Source organism: Squalius cephalus, assembly GCF_949319135.1.
Source record: "Squalius cephalus genome assembly, chromosome: 15".
NCBI lineage: Eukaryota > Metazoa > Chordata > Actinopteri > Cypriniformes > Leuciscidae > Squalius > Squalius cephalus.
Genome location: NC_137136.1, coordinates 36,237,460 through 36,257,392, shown reverse-complemented (window position 1 = coordinate 36,257,392; position 19,933 = coordinate 36,237,460). Strand labels below are relative to the sequence as shown.

General features: G+C 40.1%; 1 protein-coding gene across 1 annotated transcript in view; it reads left to right on the top strand.

Annotated features, from left to right (window-relative positions):
- Positions 1-241: 241 nt before the first annotated feature.
- The window catches only part of LOC307172569 (NLR family CARD domain-containing protein 3-like), a 108,189-nt gene continuing 88,497 nt past the window's right edge, over positions 242-19,933 (top strand). The window contains exons 1-4 of the mRNA XM_079895068.1: positions 242-433; positions 8,216-8,312; positions 10,384-10,509; positions 19,683-19,778. Of these exons, the coding sequence (XP_079751194.1) occupies positions 8,263-8,312; positions 10,384-10,509; positions 19,683-19,778 (272 nt within the window). The 5' untranslated portion in view covers positions 242-433; positions 8,216-8,262. The remainder of the gene's footprint in view (positions 434-8,215; positions 8,313-10,383; positions 10,510-19,682; positions 19,779-19,933) is intronic.

Genomic DNA, 19,933 nt, shown 5'->3' with positions numbered 1-19,933 from the left:
GGTGTGAAAAATGTGTGAAACAAATGAAAAAGTGTTAAAACATTTGCAAGAGAAGACTTCTGCTGTGCTAATAATGTGATGATGAAGATCAAGCGGATCCCAGTTTCATTTAGTGTGTCTTAGCAAATGAGAAAAACTGTAATCTCCAACACGCGTTCAACAACGCATGCGTCGTGGTGCTCTCGTGAACGCGCGTCTCTGTTTACGTCTCTCTCTCTCTCTCTCTCTCTCTCTCTCTCTCTCTCTCGTCACACATAGAAAGTGAAAGTAAGTTCACCTGTCGCCATTGTAAGCAGGAAAAATGCGAAATACGATACGGAAAAAACAGAGCATCAACGGTGTTTATCAACGTTTAAGAAGGAATTTACGTGTAGTTTTATGATGTTAAAGCTGGAGGATTTGAGAATCTGTATCTTGTAAAAGTTTGATCAAGGTGAGTGTTCATGTGTGGTGACTTCCTCATATCTCTGGATGACATCTTACGTGATTGTTGGATATGAAATCTTTAATAAAGGGTTTCTTTTACTTCAATGTTTCTTTTGCATTTGGTGATGTTTGTGATTCAACAGAAGTTTAACATTTTATGTGTAAACTAAACATGTATAACACGTTTGTTGTATTTTATTTATTTATCGGATCAGTGTGAGTCGATGTGGGTCGGGGTTTGTTTTCTTTTTCACCCGAACATGTTCAATCAGCGTTTCTCGGTGTCAGTTATTTTTCATAAAAGTCTAAATCCAACGGCCGACTTGTTTGTGTGTGAAAAGGCCCAATGAGCTTGAGTTAACCCAGTCACATGATCCTTTTCTCCCATACACCAGGGACCTGTTTCAGAAAGCAGGTTTAGTGAAAACTCTGAGTATGTTAACCCTGAAATGAGGGAAACTCTGGGGCCGGTTTCACAAAGCTATTTTAGACCGGTCTATAGTGTTAGACAAGTCTAAAATTTGCTCATAGACTAGTCTAATGCAAGTTAGACTGTTTCACAAAAATAAAGACCGACTTAATTTAGACCAAAAAATTAGACACCTTACCCCCAGGCTAACTTAGGTCTAATGCTGCGTTCACACCAAATGCGAATATGCGTCTGGCGCGAGTGATTTCAATGTTAAGTCAATGGTAAGATGCGTTTACGCGCGTCTGGAGGTCTTGCGGCGCGAATGAGGCGTTTAGCGCGGTGCGGTAGACGCGAATTGAGCGTCTGGTGCATTACGCGCGTTAAAGGAGAAGTTCACTTTTAAAATGAAAATTCTGTCATCATATACTCACCCTCATGTTGTTTCAAACCTGTATGAATTTCTTTCTTCTGCTGAACAGAAAAGAAGATATTTAGAAGAATATCAGTAACCAGACAGTTTTTGGGTCCCATTGACTTCCATAGTAGGAAAAAAATATACTATGGAAGTCAATGGGACCCAAAAACTGTCTGGTTACTGATAATCTAAACTGATAATTTTCATTTTAAAAGTGAACTTCTCCTTTAAGCGCGAATTGTGCTTTTTGTGCATTCACGCGTTTGACGTGAATTCTCGTCTGCCGCCTGAGTTGAAAAATTTGAACCGCGTTAACCAATCAGGAGCCGGCTTGCTGCTGTCACGTGGTGAAGTGACAGTTTATAATGTTATTTTATGTTTGGCCTCAATAAATTATTTTGTAATATGACTAAAATGCACAACAAAGCAAATCTTTCACATAAAAACTCGATTTCAATATATGAGAGATACTCATTTTGTTTTGAATGCTATTTATTCCATATTTATTCTAGATTATATGAAACATTATTAATCTAATGTAAAGACAACAAACACATAAAAACTAAAAAGTCACAGGACAGCTTTCACTTTTGGAGGCTGGCTCCATTTATTATCAAAACAAAACTAAATGACAGATTAGGTGGGTGCGGGCGAGGGTGAACCTCACGCCGGGCTGTACAGCGCGGGCTCGTCAGGCAGCGACCACTCATCTAAAAAAGATGGCCGCCAACGGGTTTCGAAACTTTCGCCTCTGGATTTCGCCTCTGACGCGTGTTCAAGAGCGAAATCGACTCGCGTAAAAACAAAGGTTTGAAGCGAAATTTACGCGCGTCGATTTTGCTCTTGACGCGGGAATGAACACAAAGTGGTCACGCGTATAACTAGACGCGGCAGGCACGAATTTAGACGCATATTCGCGTTTGGTGTGAACGCAGCATAAGACTCTGTTACCTTGGCAACCAGCAGTAACAATCAGTTACAAACTGCCAAAAGAAAAGGGAAAATGGCTCATAATTTAAACATTTCTTCCAGTTATTACATTCCCAAGTAAAATGTCCTTGTAACTGTTAGGGCCGTTACATAGTCAACGCGAGCAACGATCGACGCGCTCCCTTTCATAGTCTGAGCAGTGGACGCAAGCGTCACGGGCGATGCGTGAAATGCAATACACCGCTCACGCAACAGGGGGTAGTAGAGTCATAGTGGAGTCATAGCTCTGAACACCCGTCTATTTCGCTTCAAACGCTCGCTTTATACGCGCGTCCTATACGCCTTGGACGCGCGAATGGATTCAAAATGTTCAAGCGTCGAACTAGACGCGAATTTGATGCTCTATTCGCGTTTGGTGTGAATGCTACATAATAACAGGCTGCGATGTCAAGATTGCAATGCTGAAGTGTGTGTGTGTGTGTGTGTCAGAGAGAGAGAGGCACGGGCGCGATAGAACAATGGAAACATAAAAACATACGCCGTCATTTATACTCCTCCAACAAACACATATTTTCCGCTGGGGTAAACAGCACTGAGCGGTTGAATGCGTTTACTCGATCCGCCATGTTTTTTGTTTTGAAAAGTGTCTTATTTTACCCAGAATGCATTGCAGTGTAGTCCTACTTAAGATAGTCAGAGTCTTAAGTGCTTTGTGTAACGGTCTGATTTAGATGTCTATCTGAAGTCTGACTATCTACTATATCTAAGCCATAGTCAAAGTCTATCTTTGTGAAACCGGCCCCTGGGTTTTCCGTTTCAGAATGGGAGGTATGTCAAACCCGAGAAAGCAGAGTAAGTCAAGCCCATTTCTGAAAGAGAGGTAACTTAGGCTATACTCAATTACCATGGTGACTTACTCTGAACTTAACCTGGTCGGGAGCAGGTTTTCTTCGGTAAAAAAATAAGTTTTTCTTATGTAGTAAATGCATCTTGATTTAAGAATTTTTTGATATTTTGACTGGAAACAGCAAGAAAAAAAGGCTCAGTAAGAAAAGCATTTTTGCAGTGCAGTTCATTCATTCATTGCACATTTCTATATAACATCGGAGATGCAGAGTAAGGCACTGTATCAGAGCGGGAAGGAAAGTGTGCCTCGCTCTCACGCTCTTTCTGAGAGTTTTTGTGTTGTTTCCCGGACACAAACCCGTGAGAGTCATCAAAGAGGAGATTCACAGGATTGCAGGTCAGTGGTGGAGAAATGGGATTAAATGAGGATAATCTGATAAATGACGTTCACTTGAAAACATCTTGCTGTGACTTCTGAAAGTAACCGAATAATTAGAATTTCCTTTAGGATTTCCAGTGTGGTTGTTTGCATTGATGACGCGCATATTCCCATCATTGCACCTTCTGAAAATGAAGCAGATTACTGTATGGAATGGGAGGATGCCAGATGGAAGGGTAGAGATATATGCCGTAACCACCACAGCTATTAAATACACTAATTATTCACAATTTTTTTGGTCATTTTTATTTCATACAAATAGGGGTGTGACGGTTAGTATAACCGTGAGACCGACGGTTATAGTTGAACACCGTCATTAGAACTCTATAACCGCCAAAACCGTGTTATTAAAATATTTGGTAACACTTTACGGTAAGGGTACATGAATTATCATTAATTCATGTATAAATTCATGCATGAAATATGCATTCATTCATGCATTAATATCTCATGAATCATCAGGAACTAACACGAGTTCAACGTTTTTCATTCATGACTTCATGGATGAACAACACCTTAATTAAAACATTAACTAAGATGAGTACATCATCATGAATTATGATTTATTACGCATGATCATGATGTTTTCTTTGTTCACACAAAAAATTGGTATTTACCACCCATTGTGGATAAAGCTATGGTTATGGTACATGAATCATCATGAATTCATGCATAAAAAAGCATTAATTTATGCATGCAAGACTACTCTTCGAATTATTAAAGGAATGTACAAAAATCCACATTATCTAATGCATGCATACAGGCTAAAACAGTTTATCAATTAATGTGAGAACTTTTTTCTGAATTATGATCTGAGTTATCCAGCATGTTCATGTCTTCTTCATAGCCTGCAGGTAAATGGACAGACCCCAAAATTGGCCAATCACAGCACATAACATACGAATTCTGTTGGCGTTCAAATACAGTAGTCATCATTAACTAAGCATTATTTATCAATGACTTCATCATGTGTGTGGCCCCTCAACTAAAGTGGTGACTTGGTGCTTTGAAACACTGATGAACAATGTGGCATAATTGTGAAATGACATGAATACGAACATGAAAGTTCAAGCCTTTGCAAACAATGTACTGTGGACACAAATGGACTTTGATCTTAACTGTACTGCTTTATTCTTAAACGGTATAAACCAGTTAAAAACCATAAAGCTGTTTTTAAAAAAAATGTTTCACAAACAGCTTGATCTCTTTTGGGGTAAAGAGTCACCTTTTAATGTATAAAGCTACTGGTGTGACTCCTCCATATCATGACATTGTAAAACAGCTTTATGGTTTTGTAAAGAGTTTTCAGATATACAGGCACTTAAAATAAAGTTCATGGTGTATGTACTGAATTCCTTCTCAGCTCTTTCCAGCTGTTGATTTAACTGGTTTATACCGTTTGGTTTCAGAATAAAGCAGTAAAGTTACATAACATTATTACGATTTTACAGCTAAAAAACGTACGTTAAACTATTTACGAATATTTCATATCATAAAGATATCTGTATAATTTCCCTTTTACCATTTAATAGATTATAAATGTAAGATCCCTTAACCCTAACTCCACACCTAAACATACCCATTTTATAGATAATATTACAAGGATAAAACGTAATGGACAGATATGTGTAGGGAAATGGCAGTTTTATTAACAATGTAGCATTAAAAGATAGTTTGAGCCACTAATCATACCCCTACCGCTAAACCTAGCCATTTCTTAAAACTACGTAACTACAATTATAAATTAAAACAACAGACAGACAATCACAATCATTTATTTATTGAGAAAATGTCAAAACCGGTACCAAAAGTCGTTCACATGACGATGTGTCGCAGTCCTCTCTGGCAGTATAATAGTTTTGTATGAGGTAACGTTACAGAGCAGAATTTAAGTTATTAATATATGAAAATGTTGATTCGGTTTCGGTTCGCTGTTCGCTCTGTGAAGGCGCGCACGCTTCTCCATTTCAAATGTAGTACACAACTTAAACACGGCATATCGCAATCTGTGACGAAGCATGCGAGAGCCAATGAGCATTTGATATCACTGCCGTAAAACATGTCGTAACGCTTCGGGCGAAATTTTTGAATTTGAATTCACCACGAGCGCGGGATTCGACGTTGACGGTCTCTGCTGAGAAATGGCGAAGATCACTGGATAAAGGGCTGCATTTGGATCTGTTTCTTGCAAACAACGTATGGATTCTAAAGATTTGGATCACATTAAGCTAATAAAATTGATTTCTTTTGTGAATGTTGTGTTTTAGTGTATGAGTCAAAACATTAATGCCACGATTTTAATATGCACAAGTTAAATAGGAATACGCCCAAATTTGTACGTCGTTGTTTATAAGTAAATAAATTACGTTTTTGTGCTGTCCACTGTCAGTATTATACGTTTCTGTGTGTAGCCTATAAAACGTAAATAAGTGTATGTATGGTAGAACTACACTTTAAGTAAAAATACACACTATTCTTATGAGATCACGTTGCAAGTTAAGATCAAAGTCCATTTGTGTCCACAGTAGGCTACATTGTTTGCAAAGGCTTGAACTTTCATGTTCATATTCATGTCATTTCACAGTTATGCCACATTGTTCATCAGTGTTTCAAAGCACCAAGTCACCACTTTAGTTGAGGGGCCACACACATGATGAAGTCATTGATAAATAATGCTTAGTTAATGATGACTAGTATTTGAACGCCAACAGAATTCGTATGTTATGTGCTGTGATTGGCCAATTTTGGGGTCTGTCCATTTACCTGCAGGCTATGAAGAAGACATGAACATGCTGGATAACTCAGATCATAATTCAGAAAAAAAGTTCTCACATTAATTGATAAACTGTTCTAGCCTGTATGCATGCATTAGATAATGTGGATTTTTGTACATTCCTTTAATAATTCGAAGAGTAGTCTTGCATGCATGAATTAATACTTTTTTATGCATGAATTCATGATGATTCATGTACCATAACCATAGCTTTATCCACAATGGGTGGTAAAGACCAATTTTTTGTGTGAACAAAAAAAAAAAACATCATGATCATGCATAATAAATCATAATTCATGATGATGTACTCATCTTAGTTAATGTTTTAATTAAGGTGTTGTTCATCCATGAAGTCATGAATGAAAAACGTTGAACTCGTGTTAGTTCCTGATGATTCATGAGATATTAATGCATGAATTTATACATGAATTCATGATAATTCATGTACCCTTACCGTAAAGTGTTACCAAATATTTTTTACCAAAAAATTTTATCATAGAGAATGTTTAAATACTAATTAAAAACAATTGTTAACAGTCTGTGTCATTAATGGTCTTTCCAACTGTATTTGATTTTTTGCCAAGTAGCCTACCAACGCAAGTTTTGTTTTGTAAATCGTCAGACATGATTTTTACCACTTTATTAAGTTTTTCTTTGTAGAAAGCCTTTCTTTAAAACGAATTTCGTTTTGTACAAATTGTATCTTAATTTTAATAAATGTTTCATTTAACCAATTGCATGTATTTAATAAATAAAAAGCAGATATAGCAGAGAATATAATAACCGGCGCTGGTGCGCCGCGTTCACTTGCATTGCATTGTGAAGAGCGCATCTCATCGTAAATGAATGAAACTCAGCGTAGGCCTATGCCTCATACATTAGCATTAAATATCTTTGCTGCATGCATTCTAGAACAGACAAGGGCTTTCTTGCGGCTCGCATCAGCAGAGCATTCCATCGTCCATAGACCGCAAAACAATCACACGGGCGGGTGCGGCTTTGAAATTTGGTAAAAAAAAAAAAAACGGTGCGGATGATGAGTGCGGTTGCGGATGAAATAAAACCCCATCCGCGTATCTTTATCATAACATTGATTATTATTTTTTTTTAATTTAGGCGATCAAGTGTCTGCTCCTTTATTCAAACTAAGTTGTCCTATACAGACGAACGTCGCAACACCCCCCCCCCCCCCCGACGGTTATGTTACAAACCGTCACATTTGACTCACGTCATAACAGTCATCACCAATTCTGAAACCGGCACACCCCTACATACAAATACAAAAGCAACAGTAATTATATTTTCCTGTTGAATTTGACCATTCTTCCAGTTTTGTGTATCTCCGCTTCATCTGTCAGTGGTGGTGCAGGTCCTCTGCCTTCTTGCTGTTGGCGGAGGAGAACTCACATGTTCATTTCATTAGCCTTATTAAGAAATTTAACAAGTTGTATTAGAGAACATTTAATTATGTGAAAAGAGCATTATACTACATGGAAACAGCTGCGGCACATTGAAATAGACACTGAATTATATTTATTAAATATGTCAAATGTTTGTAAAGTCATGTAGCCTACAGCCATGAACCTTTTATGCTTTAAAACTGATTGAATTTTAGTTGCTGCCACATTCTTTTTTTTTTTTTTTTTGCCGACGTAAGTATGCAGACGTCTTTTTGTCGAGTTCTGTTGCCACAGTGAATCGTAATTTCGGAGCTCCATTGATTATGGCTTTTCACAGTCATGGTGCACGTGCTTAACTCAGAGTCAACCTACACAGAGTTGATTAAACTAACTTATTCAGCTGTTCTGAAACCGAAAACTCAGAGTTTCCCATCTCAGGATAAATCAACTCAGAGTTCAAGTTTTCACTCAGAGTTGGTTGAACCTCCTTATTGAAACAGGATATGTTCAGCTAAATTATGAAGGTTGTTTAATTTAATCATTTAATTTAGTGTCTGGATGTTTCTTCATTCAGAGTCAGTGGAGGAGATCAAACTCATCAGATTCTCCTGCAGCTTCATCATGGCTGATTCACAAGGATCCAGAGATGGAGATTTTTCTCCATCTTGCAGGTACATCGCATTTCATCGCATAAAATTGCATAAATATCCCGCATATTCCATTTTTTAAGAAAATATGCCGCATAATTAAGGATTTTTGCCCGCAACAATCACAAAAAAACTCGATTTTCAGGAAGGACTGTATAGTATGACACTTTTGAATTAGAATCATCATTTTTCTCAGTCAGTCTAATACTAGCAATGACATCAAGTAAATGTAAGCTGAGATTTTTTCCACCTTTATATAATGGAGTAGGTGTAAAACTGAGTGGATTTTTTTAACTGCTGGTTCAGGGCCCGTATTTATCAAGCTTCTCATAGTGTAATTTTAGTCTTAAAGGGTTAGTTCACCCAAAAATGAAAATTCTGTCATTAATTACTCTCCTTCATGTCGTTCCAAACCCGAAAGACTTTTGTTCATCTTCTAAACACAAATGAAGATATTTTTGATGAAACCTGAGAGCTTTCTATCCCTCCACTGACTGCAACGTCATTGCAACTTTCAAGGTCCACACACATGACCAGCGTCAGCCAATAGTGAGCCTACGTTCTGACGTATTAAGGTTGAACTACTGGAGTTACATGGACTATTTTAACTATATCTTTACTAACTTTCTGGGCCTTGAAAGTTGCAATGACGTTGCAGTCAGTGGAGGGACAGAAAGCTCTCAGGTTTCATCAAAAATATCTTCATTTGTGTTCCGAAGATGAACAAAAGTCTTACGGGTTTGGAACGACATGAGGGTGAGTAATTAATGACAGAATTTTCATTTTTGGGTGAACTAACCCTTTAAGTGCTGAGAATTCATGAAATGTACTCCTACTTTCAATCTTAAAGGTGCATTAAGCAACATTTCATGTTAAAAATACCCGTTTTTCTAACCCATACATGCTTAAACAATTGCCTGATGGGCTGAATGAGCCCTTCTCTGATCACTGTGATTGCCTCTATAATCCTGTACAGTAAAATAAATAAGAGGGATTCGGGGCGGAATTTGAGACTGGGCGTGACGTCATGCGCGTTCAGTTGCAGTGTTGCAGTTTCGCTTGTCGCCAGAGGGGGCATAGTTCTGCAAAAACTTGTGCAATGCACCTTTAAGAATAAAAGCAAGTTATAAAATTTCTTCAAGCTAAGAATCACTCTCACTCTTCCAGTTCTTTAAGACGGCTGTAACGACGAGGCTGAGGCAGCATTAGAATCCATTTGCGGGTGTTTATTAGCAGCAGGTTTTAGAGACAGAAACGTTAAGCCAGGCAATAGGTCAAAATCACAATAGCAGTCCAATCTAGCGACATACACAAGGGCAATCCAAAAGGCAGAGATGAGCAAACAGGCAAAAGGTCCAAACACAGTCATCAGTCCAAAAACAGGCTACCAGAACAGAGGGGTAATCCAACAGGCGTAAATCAGAAAATCAGGCAGAATCATACACGAGATAAGCAGGCAGAAAACAATGGAAACGCTCGGTAAGGCAGATGAACTGGCAATACTTTGCAAAGAGCAAACACACAAACACTTCTTAAATACTGTTCAAACACGAAATGAAAGAAGAAGCAGAGGGAGCGGTACACAGTCAATACTCAGGAGAAGGCTCCCTCTGCTGGCGTGGCGTTACAACGGCTCGAGAGGTCTTTCAGATTTGTTGAAAGCTTCATGGTGTCTGGTCAGAACAGTGATGTTTCACAGCAAGAGTACCATTACTAGAGTACAGTAAGGTGGTTTATCTTTAAAGCTCAGCTAAACATTGGTCTCTTTAGTCGGTTGTGTCCTCTTTAGTCCTTCGTCGTCCATTGTGCATTTGAGAAGAGTCATGTGACCGTGGTTGATGTTCACCTGAGTTGAATCATTCTATAATTCTGTAGTTGATTTTAATTTGTTTGTTTTGAATTCCTAATTCCTAATATTACCGTTTTCTCAGTTGCTTTGGTACAATTGTTGAATCATGCTTAACATTTGCAAACCAGTGAGTTAATTTCTCAAAATAATTTTAATCAAAGTTTGAAACCGTTTCAGACATTAAAGCAAAAGTACGCAACATTTATGTGGTCTTTTATAAGTCTGTATTCTTTATATTTTACTTAGTTTTGAAACCAGTTCAGTCCAGCAGAAGAGCTCAAAACCAGAGTCCAGCTGTGTGTCTGTGAAGAGTAACTTTTCTATAGAGCACCCAGTGAACTTTAAGAGTGGAGACAAACGGTCTGATCTCAGGTATATAATTTCTATAAAAGATGTGCTTATTGTATTTGTTTGTGCTTAGTGTACTAGTTTCAGTCTATTAAAGGGATAGATGTAGGTGTCTTTTTTTCCGCAGTAGTTTCAATTTTGATATTTTTAGGTCAAACCGTTGTTGTCTGTCAGTCATATAATGCAGGTCTGTGGTCACTGTCTCAAAGAGCATGCACAGAGTCCAAATTAAACAATTCCCCATCGTCCAAATTAAACAATTCCCCATCGTAAGTACACATTGATGGCCTAAGACACGAAACGAGCGGTTTGTGTGAGAAAACGAACAGTATTTATATCATTTTTACCTCTTATACACTGCCACGTCCAAGTGATCTGAGGGCGCGCGCGCATCCTGGTGTGTGACGTGTGCGCAGACTGGTGCATAGATGTCGCCTTAAAGACATTCGTTCAAATGAACTGCCGTAGACAAGGCGACATCTAGTGTATACATCTATGCACCAGTCTGCGCACACGTCACACACCAGGATGCGCGCGCGCCCTCAGATCACTTGGACGTGGCTGTGTATAAGAGGTAAAAACGATATAAATACTGTTCGTTTTCTCACACAAACCGCTCGTTTCGTGTCTTAGGCCATCAATGTGTACTTACGATGGGGAATTGTTTAATTTGGACGATGGGGAATTGTTTTAATTTGGACTCTGTGCATGCTCTTTGAGACAGTGACCACAGACCTGCATTATATGACTGACAGACAAGAACGGTTTGACCTAAAAATATCAAAATTGAAACTACTGCGGACAAAAAGACACCTACATCTTGGATGCCCTTGAGGTAAGCTAAAACATACCAAAATTTAATTTCAAAGTGAACTATCCCTTTAATGAATATCATTGTGCTCTTCCATAAAGCTCTACAGTTGTGGTTAGAATTAATGACACCCCTGGTAAATATGATCAAAAATGGCTGTAAAAAATTAATCTGCATTGTTTATCCTTTTGATCTTTCATTTAAAAAATTCGCAAAAATCGAACCTTTTATTGAAGCATAAGAATTTAAAGTGGGGAGGAAATCACATAATGAAATAAATGTTTTTCTCCAAAACACGTCGGCCACAATTATTGGCACCCCTAGAAGTTTTTACTAATAAAATATCTCTTAAGTATATTCCCATTAAATAGGGATGGGGCCGATCCGATCCAGTAATACATTGATTTAAACTTTGTAAGACACATTTTGTTTGGAAAGGAAATATGCAAGTGGGCGAGATTCACACTTGAGAAGACAATGAGCCGCATAATGAGCCTTTCATTCAGGTGTGTCACTGAGAGTACCACAAGTAAAGAATGTGAGGACTTATTTTGAATGCATGCAAATTGTATAATATCCAAGGCAAACATTTAATTATATGCAGTTAATTCTCATACTGTATTTTCAGAATGTTTTGGAATATATTCTCTCCCCATATGTGTCAATAATAAAAAACAATAATAAATAATTTATTGAGAAGGTTTATATTGACCTATTAAGATGTTGCTTACATCTACCTTGTAATATATATGTTTTGCTATATTATTAAACAGTTTTCACATATAAATCAACAACAATTACAATTTTAACAATATTTCAAGTGTAATCTTTCTTTTTAAAATTATGCATTTTATCATACGTATTTTAAAGTTAAGGATTCATTAGTTTGAATATAGCCTACATTGGAACAAACACTATAATAACATATTAGTTGATAATTCAATATACCTACTTTATTTTTGACAAAACATCACTATATATTTAACATATGAGCAGAAATTGGCGAACAAAAGCTTATTTGATGTGACAGTAGTCGTATTTACAGTAAAAACTTTATAATCTATACAAAACTAATCAACGAAATCTTGTCTAAACATTCATATTTCGTCTATTTTACACATCTCAGTATAGCAATAATTTGGTAAAAGCTAAACTAGTAGATGTGTTCATGTAAAAATAACATGTTTACTAATGTAAGTGCAAGTGTGAATGAACGGCACAGATGTGCGCTGTTGTTTAGGCTACTACAGCTGTAGTAAACATCTGTACCGTTCATTCATTCACACACAGGCACGTGATTCATATTTAAACAGTCTTTTTGCGAGCTGTAGTAAACAACATCGATTTCAAAAACAATTTCTTTAACCCCCTGGGGTCGGCGGTATCGCCGGCGATACCAGCTCGCGTTTTTCCTTATCAGTGCAAAAGAGACTCTAAATACTCTGTTGACTTTGATCTTCCATACACGTTTCATACATCAATCGGTTAAGTGTGTGTTTTTTTTTTTGTGTATACTCACAATAAAAACAAAGTGTTGTGCTTTTTGCCAAATAAAGAAAAATAAACATGATGCGAGTTCTGCTTTCTCTCTGTCAGTGAAGTCAATTCTGAAAATGAACTGTAACTCAGCGAATACTCAGTCAAACAGGCATACAGACACACAGGCATGAAGCTTGAATTCTCTTCTTTTAAATGAAGAAATTTTTATAAAAAACAAATATTCTCAGTTTATGTAATATGTATGAAAAGAGAGAGATGTCAGTCGTTCTCATCTCAGCTCATTATGTTTTAATGTGACCCCGCCCATGGAGAGCGTGCGCTATTCAAACGCAAATAATCCGAGGCGATCCATGCAAACCTGTGAAACGCCCCCATCAGCTGGATAACACACACCGCGAGTAATCAGTCATGTACTTTACGACGCTGTGAGGAATAATACTATCTTAATATTAATCCTGGAAAATTTACCTCAGAAGTGCTGAAAGTTTCATTTCGAGGATCAACGGATCCAGGAATAGGTCAGTTCCATATTTGCTTTGTTCTAATCGCAAGTGTCTGTACACACAAAAATACTGTTTGAATATGAATCGCGTTTCTGTGTGTGTGAATGAATGAACGCACATATGCGCGCTGTTGTGTAGCTACTACAGCTGGAAAAATACTGTTTCAAAATGAATCGCGTTTTTGTGTGTGAATGAATGAACAGCTTTTACCAAACTATTGCTATACTGAGATGAGTAAAAATCGACTACAAAAATCGGATAGATTATAACGTTTTTACTGTAAAATAGCCTACTGCCACACATCAAATAAGCTTATAATGTTGCCAATTTCTGCTCATGTTAAATATATATATATATAGCCTATATTATGTTTTGTCAAAAATAATCAAATAAGATGTTATTATAGTGTTCCAATGTAGGCAATATTCAAACTAATGAATCCTTAACTTTGAAATACGTATAATAAAATGTATACTTTAGTTTTTACAAAGAAAGATTACACTGAAAATATTGTTAAATTTTTTATTGTTGTTGTAATTGTATAACCTTTTCAATGAAATAGCAAATATATATATATATATATATATATATATATATATATATATATATTTATATATATATATACACAAGGATAGATGTAAACAAAATCTTAAAAGGTCAATATAAACCTTGTCTTTAAATAATTTTTATTGTGTTTTATTAGTGACACATTTGGGTAGAGAATATATTCAAAAACTTTCTGAAAATACAGTATGGGAACAATTAACTGCACTATTACTAGAAATGTTTCCTTGGATATTATACAATTTGCAAGCACAATTTGAGAAAAAAAAACAACAACAAATTGTGAACCAATATTGTACATATATATATATATATATATATAGTCATTGCACTCTTTCCTGTGGCTCAGTCACAAACCTGAATGAATGGCTCATTATGTATGCGAGCCATTGTCTCCTCAGTTGTGAACCACTCTATATTCATGATGGTGTCATCGGATCATTCTCGCCCACTCCCATATTGCCTTTCCAAACAAAACGTGTCTTACAAAATTTAAATCAATATATTGTTTTATGTGAATGATTAGGCAGGATGATTTTCAGATAATTTTGAAGAAAAAACTCTAGGCGACAAAATGCATTATTCAGAAGTCTTGTGAACACATATTTAGTATGTGTTTTGTGGCCTTATTTCAGAAACTTTCATTTTTAGTTTTTTCAATAACCATGCATAAACATTATTCTCTCAAAAATACAAACATGTACATACATGTTGCTCACATATTATAACAGGTAGCCCTGTTTGTGCTAAATAGAGTGTAATTATACATTTGCCATTAATATGTTTATAAGCAACTGAAAAAAGCACAAATGTCAGGGCATGTAAGAACATCTCAAAAACACCTCAGACCCCTGAGGGTTAATCATCCATCACAATGAGTAAAACCAAAGAATATAGTTCTGATGTGCTTCAAAAGATTGTTGAGCATCGCAAAATAGAAAGTGGCTGTAAGAAAATAGCTAAAGAATTGAAAATCCCCATTTTGACCATCAGGGCAATAATTCCAATCAACTAAAGTTCCAATCAACTAAAGATGTTACGAATCTGCCAGGAAGAGGACGTGTGTCTATATTGTCTTAATGCACGGTGAGGAGGAAAGTTTGAGTGGTCAAAGACTCTCCAAGGGTCACAGATGGAGAATTGCAGAGATTTCTTGAGTCTTAGGGGTCAGAAAGCTAAAAAAAAAAAAAAAGATCAAACAACCCTTACACAACCACATGTTGTTTGGGAGGGTTTCAAGAAAAATCCTCCTCGCTCCTTCAAAAATAAACTCCAGCATATTCAGTTGTCAGACACGACTGGAACTTCAAAAGGGACTCGATTCTATGGTCAGATGAAACAAAAAAATGGCTTTTTGGCAGCAAACCCACCAGATGTGTTTGATGCAAACAGGGATAAAAAGTACCCCATGCCTACGGTTAAATATACCGCTGGATCTTATATGTTGTGGGCCTATTTTTTTGCTGGAGGTCCTGGACATCTTGTTCAGATACATGGTATTATGGATTCTAGCAAATACCAACAGATAAAAAAAAATCAAAACCTGACTACCTCTGCTAGAAATCTTATAATAGGCCGTGGTTGGATCTTCCATCAGGACAATGGTCCAAAACAAACAATAAAATCAACACAAAAATGGGTAACTGAGCACAAAATGGAGCTTCTGCCATGACCGTCCCAGTCCCCTAAACTAAAGGCCATTGCACACTGAGTCCGAAATTTTCGTATGCGTTTTTTCGTGTTCGTCAGCCTTAAAATTCGTCACGCACAGAAACCTTGCACACTGAGTCCGATGCCTATTTATTAAACCTTTGCGGAAAAAACCGCAAAAAATACAAAATGGATTCGTCAAGCAGTGAGGATGATTTTGTTGCCCTCTTTCTTCTTAAAAAGAGAAAAATAAAAAGAGGAAATATTGGGTCCATTCAATCCTGAGATTGCGCCGAGAGGAAGGAGAGTTTCTCCTCCTTATCAAGGAGTTGCGAAATTATCCCGAGCAATTCAAAATTTACCTCAGAATGTCAGTGGAACAGTTTGATGCTTTACTAGCGATACTGGAGCCACATATTAAAAAGAAGACCACCAATTTCCGTGAACCAATCGATCCTGAACAGAGACTGGCAGTATGTCTAGGTATGGACCCTTTTTACAGTCTGTGGTATGGACAAACACACACACACACACGGCCGGCAGAAGCGCTGGGCAGACAGAACAGCTGTACAGGTTATATTTTCCGAAATTTCGATCTGATTGAAAGGGGAGGTGGCTCTGAATTGTCAAAAAAACTCAAAATACTGGCTGTGGATGCGAAAAACGCAGAAAATCGAACCCGATCCGAATTTTTTTATTACGGATGAAAGTTTCGTAGACAGTGTGCAAGCGTGATTGACATAACGTGAGGTCGAATTTTTTTTTTAACGTGCGAAAATTTCGGATGCGAATTTCGGACTCAGTGTGCAATAGCTTTAAACCCTATAGAAAATGAATGGGGTGAACTGAACAGAAGAAGCACCAACATGAACTTGTGAATCTGAAGGATCTGGAGAGATTCTGTATGGAGGAATGGTCTCTGATCTCGTCAGTTTTTATAGAAGAAAACTCAGATCTTATATCTTGGCAAAAGTCCATCCATCCATCCATCTTATTCCGCTTATCTGGGGCCAGGTCGCGGGGATAGCAGTCTAAGCAGAGATGCCCAGACTTACCTCTCCCTAGACACTTCCTCTAGCTCTTCCGGGGGGGCACCAAGGCGTTCCCAGGCCAGCCGGGAGACATGGTCTCTCCAGAGTGTCCTAGGTCTTCCCCGGGGTCTCCTCCCAGTGGGATGCGCCCGGAACACCTTCCCGGGAAGGCGTCTAGGAGGCTTTTTCTTCACCACGACAGACCGGTACATCGACCGCATTACTGCAGAAGCTGCACCGATCCGTCTGTCAATCTCTCGTTCCATCCTTCCCTCACTCGTGAACAAAACCCAAAGATACTTAAACTCCTCCACTTGAGGCAGGAACTCTCCACCAACCTGGAGTGGGCAAGCCACCTTTTTCCGACTGAGGACCATGGCCTCGGATTTGGAGGTGCTGATTCTCATCCCAGCCGCTTCACACTCGGCTGTAAACCGTCCCAGTGTATGCTGAAGGTCCTGGTCTGAAGGGGCCAACACGACAACATCATCCACAAAGAGCAGAGATGAAATCGTGTTGTCCCCAAACCTGACACCCTCCGGCCCCTGGCTGCGCCTTGAAATTCTGTCCATAAAAATTATGAACAGAACCGGCGACAAAGGGCAGCCCTGCCGGAGTCCAACATGCACCGGGAAGAAATCTGACTTACTGCCGGCAATGCGAACCAAGCTCCTGCTTTGGTCGTACAGGTACCGGACAGCCCTTAGCAAAGGACCCCGGACCCCATACTCCCGAAGCACCCTCCACAGGCCGCCGCGAGGGACACAGTCGAATGCCTTCTCCAAATCCACAAAGCACATGTGGACTGGTTGGGCAAACTCCCATGAACCCTCCAACACCCTGGAGATGGTATAGAGCTGGTCCAGTGTTCCACGGCCTGGACGAAAACTGCACTGTTCCTCCTGAATCCGAGGTTCTACTATCGGCCGTATTCTCCTCTCCAGTACCCTGGCATAGACTTTCCCATGGAGGCTGAGAAGTGTGATCCCCCTGTAGTTGAAACACACCTTAAAAAGAGGGACCACCACCCCGGTCTGCCATCCCAGAGGCACTGTCCCCGACCGCCACGCGATGCTGCAGAGGCGTGTCAGCCAAGACAGCCCCACAACATCCAGAGACTTGAGGTACTCAGGGCGGATCTCATCCACCCCCGGTGCCTTGCCACCGAGGAGTTTCTTGACTACCTCGGTGACTTCAGCTTGGGTGATGGACGAGTCCACCTCTGAGCCCTCAGCCTCTGCTTCCTCAATGGAAGACGTGACGGGGGGATTGAGGAGATCCTCGAAGTATTCCATCCACCGTCCAACGACATCCCCAGTTGAGGTCAACAGCTGCCCACCTCTACTGTAGACAGCGTTGGTAGGGCACTGCTTCCCTCTCCTGAGGCGCTGGACGGTTTGCCAGAATCTCTTCGAGGCCAGCCGATAGTCCTTCTCCATGGCCTCACCGAACTCCTCCCAGGCCCAAGTTTTTGCCTCCACAACCACCCGGGCTGCAGTTCGCTTGGCCTGCTGGTACCCGTCAGCTGCCTCAGGAGTCCCGCAAGCCAACCAGGCCCGATAGGACTCCTTCTTCAGCTTGACGGCATCCCTTACTTCCGGTGTCCACCACCGGGTTCGGGGATTGCCGCCTCGACAGGCACCGGAGACCTTACGGCCACAGCTCCGAGCGGCCATGGAGGTGGAGAACATGGTCCACTCGGACTCAATATCTCCATCCTCCCTCGGGATCTGGTCGAAGCTCCGCCGGAGGTGGGAGTTGAAGATCTCTCTGACAGGAGACTCGGCCAAACGTTCCCAGCAGACCCTCACAGTACGCTTGGGTCTGCCGAGTCTGTCCAGCTTCTTCCCCCGCCATCGGATCCAACTCACCACCAGGTGGTGATCAGTTGACAGCTCCGCCCCTCTCTTTACCTGAGTGTCCAAGACATATGGCCGCAGGTCAGATGAAACGACCACAAAGTCGATCATCGACCTACAGCCTATGGTGTCCTGGTGCCACATGCACTGATGGACACCCTTATGCTTGAACATGGTGTTCTTTATGGACAAACTGTAACTAGCACATAAGTCACCGCTCGGGTTCAGATCAGGGGGGCCGTTCCTCCCAATCACGCCCCTCCAGGTGTCACTGTCGTTGCCCACATGGGCGTTGAAGTCCCCCAGTAGAACGACGGAAGAAGGCCGGGTACTCTACACTGCCGTTTGGCCCGTAGGCACACACGACAGTTAAAGACCTATCCCCGACCCGTAGGCGCAGGGAAACGACCCTCTCGTTCACCGGGGTGAACTCCAACACATGGTGGCTGAGCTGGGGGGCTATAAGCAAACCCACACCAGCCCGCCGCCGCCTCTCACCATGGGCAACTCCAGAGTGGTGAAGAGTCCATCCTCTCTCAAGGAGTGTGGTTCCAGAGCCCAAGCCGTGCGTAGAGGTGATCCCGACTATCTCTAGTCGGAACCTCTCAACCTCATGCACAATCTCAGGCTCCTTCCCCGCCAGCGAGGTGACGTTCTACGTTCCTAGAGCTAGTTTCCGTGTCCAGGGATCGGGTTGTCCACTGCCCTTACAGTCATTCCTGCAGGTGGTGAGCCCACGGGATGGCGGCCCCACGTCGCTCCTTCGGGCTGAGCCCGGCCGGACCCTGTGGGGGGAGGCCCGGCCACCAGACGCTCGCATACGAGCCCCAACCCCGGGTCTGCGCCATACCAGGCGACGTCATGGTCCTCGATTTAATTTGTCTCATAAGTCTGACCCGTCGCCTAGGACCTGTTTGTCTTGGGAGACCCTACCAGGGGCATATAGCCCCGGACAACATAGCTCCTAGGGTCATTCGGGTACTCAAACCCCTCCACCACGTTAAGGTGGCAGTTCAAGGAGGGGTTCAATTAATTAACTTCAATGAGAGGTTCGATTTTTGCAATTTTTTTGAATGAAAGATCAAAAGGCAGATTTATTTTTTACAAACATTTTTTATCATATTTACCAGGGGTGCCATTAATTCTGACCACAACTGTATGTATTGTATTGTTAATACATTCACACACTGTAAAAGCTGTTGGTCTGTTACTCCGTTAATGACACAATTACATCAATATCAGTGTGTCTGATGCTTTACCCTCTTCATTCTGATTTAAGGTCAAATCTTCTATCCAGACCAGTTAAAAACAAAACTGTGTACAAGCTTGTGATTCAACCACAAGACTTAAATGAAAGCATGAATCCTGGTTTCAGGTAAAATGTAGGACTTTTTGTTGTTGTTTAATTTTAGGTGCTAAAATTCACATCACACATCACTCAAACACATGATTAATGATTAACACATTTCAGTACCTAATGATGTTCTGTGTTCCATAAATAGTTTTGTAATTTATGGCTATTTACTTCTC